This window comes from Haplochromis burtoni, unplaced genomic scaffold (genome assembly GCF_018398535.1).
Source record: "Haplochromis burtoni strain Fernald_Lab_line unplaced genomic scaffold, NCSU_Asbu1 Contig_1138, whole genome shotgun sequence".
NCBI classification, from domain to species: Eukaryota; Metazoa; Chordata; class Actinopteri; order Cichliformes; family Cichlidae; genus Haplochromis; species Haplochromis burtoni.
In genome coordinates, this window is record NW_024583499.1 from 65,414 (window position 1) to 68,213 (window position 2,800).

The following is a 2,800-nucleotide window of genomic DNA, read 5'->3' on the forward strand; positions in this document are numbered from 1 at the left end:
GTAGATGTCACACGTGATCCTGAGGCTATTTTTGGAATCCTGAGGAGACACTTTGACTCTGCTCAGTGCTCACCTCTTCCACTGGCAGACTTCTACACCACTCTCCCAGAGAAAGGCGAAAGTGCATTCGATTACTGGCTTAGGCTGCACCGTGCTGTTGATCTTGCTGTTGAGCGCCTGAAGGAACGAGGACAGGCATTGGGTAGCCCCAGCACTGAGGTCACCCGAAAGTTCATCAAAAACTGTCCCTCCCCTGAGCTTGCCATGATCTTTAGATCAAAGACAATTGATAAATGGACAGCCAATGAGGTCCAGGAAATCCTGTGTGAGTCCCACTCTGGAGGAACGTTGAACTCAAGCAGCACGACGGCCGAGAGAGTTGCAGTGAATGCGCAGCAGATATCAACAGCGTTGCCTGTCCAGCCAACAGAGAAGCACATTCAGCCACAGTCGACAGATTCAGCTACTTTGGAGCGGCTCATAGGCATGCTTGAGAAGGTTCTTCTGCAAAGATCCTTTCAGCCTGGTTTGACCACGCGGCCTAACTCCAGACGTTCCAGGATTGAGGGCCTACATGATAAGCCCTGCTCCGTCTGTCATGATATGTCTCACACAGCTTTCATGCACTGCCGAGATCACAAACTCTGTTTTCTGTGCCACTCACCTGACCACACCAGGCATGCCTGTCCTGGATCCTCGTCGTCTTCTGCCCCTCGACGGCCGGAAAACTAGTTGATCCACATTTGAGGGAGGAAAGTGTGGATCATCTGAGTGACTCTCCCACTTGCGACAGCGATGACCTGGGATCCATGTATGAATCTCTGTGCTCCACTTCGCCACCTGGTACGACAGTTGTCTTCCAAATGACGCAAAGAATTAAGAAATCTGACAGTTTGTTTTATACGACTGTGGGGACTGTGGGCGGAGTTTCACTGAGAGCCATGATCGACAGTGGCTCTATGTCGTGCTCTATTAGTGAGGCTACTGCTACGCGGCTTTTACAGTCCTGCCCTGATCTGAAGCTCGAACCAGCTAATGACATTGTTGTTGTTGGTGCTGGGGGTCACCAGTTCCAACCTAAAGCAGTTTGTGATTTGGAAGTGACTCTTTATGGTTTCAAGCTGCTCATCCCCACGCTGGTTATTCCAGGCCAAAGTGACGACATGATTGTTGGCAGTAACGCTATTAAGTCGTTGATTCATGTAATGAAGAATACGGATGAGTATTGGAGGCTTGTATCTATTTCAGGTGATGTCACCAATGATGACTGTAGACAGTTTTTATCCATGCTTTCCAATGTTGAGCGTTGGCGAGGAGGGGCGGTGCCTGATAAGATTGGCACAGTGAAGTTGAGACAGCGTGTTACGCTGGAACCCCTTCAGGAACACCTTGTGTGGGGTAAATTACCTCCCTCTTCACCTCTATCAGCAGGCTGCACTGTTATTGTTGAGCCTACACAGTCACGGTGTAGACCCAGAGACATCCTGGTTGGCCGCTCCGTCTCATCATTGTGGGGTGACAAATGGGTTCCTCTCAAGGTGATTAACCCCAGCAACAAGCGTGTGATTCTGAGGAAGAACTGTAAAATCGCTGATGTCTACTCCTGTGTCGCAGTTGAAGAGCTGTCTCCCCCTGAAAAGATCATGTCTAACAGCCACTCTTTTGAACAGGGTTCTGTTCCCATAAGGTCTGTTGAACAAAGGAAGGAACTCTTGCACAGACTAGGACTACAAGACTTGGACTTAGACAGTTGTGAGGTGTCTGACAGATGGAAAGATCAGCTTCTGCAGCTTGTGGAAAAGTATGAGTCTATCTTTTCTAAGGATAAAATGGACTGTGGAGAAGCTACCGATTTTGTCCACAAAATACACCTTGTGGATGAGAAGCCTTTTCGTTTGCCTTATCGCAGAGTACCGCCGAGTCAGTATGAGAAGCTAAGAACTGCTCTGAATGAGATGGAAGAAAGGGACATAATCCGGAAGTCGAACAGTGAGTATGCATCGCCGCTGGTCTTGGTGTGGAAGAAGGATGGCAGCCTGCGCATTTGCACTGATTTCAGATGGCTCAATGCAAAGACTGTTAAAGACGCGCACCCGCTGCCACACCAAGCCGACGCCCTGGCTGCTCTCAGTGGAAATGTTCTCTTTTCAACAATGGATTTGACCTCTGGATTTTACAATGTGCCTCTCTACGAGCCTCACAAGAAATACACAGCATTCTCCTCGCCCTTTGGTCTCCATGAGTACAACCGGATGCCTCAGGGCCTGTCGAACAGTCCGGCGACATTCATGAGAATGATGATGTCGATCTTTGGTGACGAGAATTTCAGCAGCTTGCTTTGTTACTTGGACGACTTGATGGTGTTTGCGCCTGACGAGGCAACTGCCCTTCAGCGTCTTGAGATGGTCTTCTCCCGGTTGAGGAGTCACAACCTTAAGCTGGCCCCTAAGAAATGCCATCTTCTTAAGAGGTCAGTTAGATTTCTTGGACATGTCATTTGTGCGGATGGTGTGAGAACTGATCCGGACAAGGTTAACACCATTACCAACATCAGGGAAGAACAGCTTATGGAGAGCGATGGTGTGACTCCCTCCCAGAAGAAGATCCGGTCCTTCTTAGGAATGATCCTCTATTACCAACATTTCATCCCTGATTGTTCTGCGAAGGCCAAGCCTTTGTTCAGGTTACTTTCGGGACGACAGGCAATTCCCCACGGGAGGAAAGGAAAGAAGCTCAGGAAGCAACCCTCTGCCAAACCATCTCTGACACCAAGTGACTGGACATCAGCATGTCGCACATC

General features: G+C 49.2%; 1 protein-coding gene across 1 annotated transcript in view; it reads left to right on the forward strand.

Moving 5' to 3' along the window:
* The window catches only part of LOC102308928, a gene marked incomplete at its 3' end in the record, with an annotated part of 3,472 nt that extends 672 nt beyond the window's left edge, over positions 1-2,800 (forward strand). The window contains 2 exon segments of the mRNA XM_042216616.1: positions 89-498; positions 678-2,800. Coding sequence (XP_042072550.1) covers positions 89-498; positions 678-2,800 — 2,533 coding nt within the window.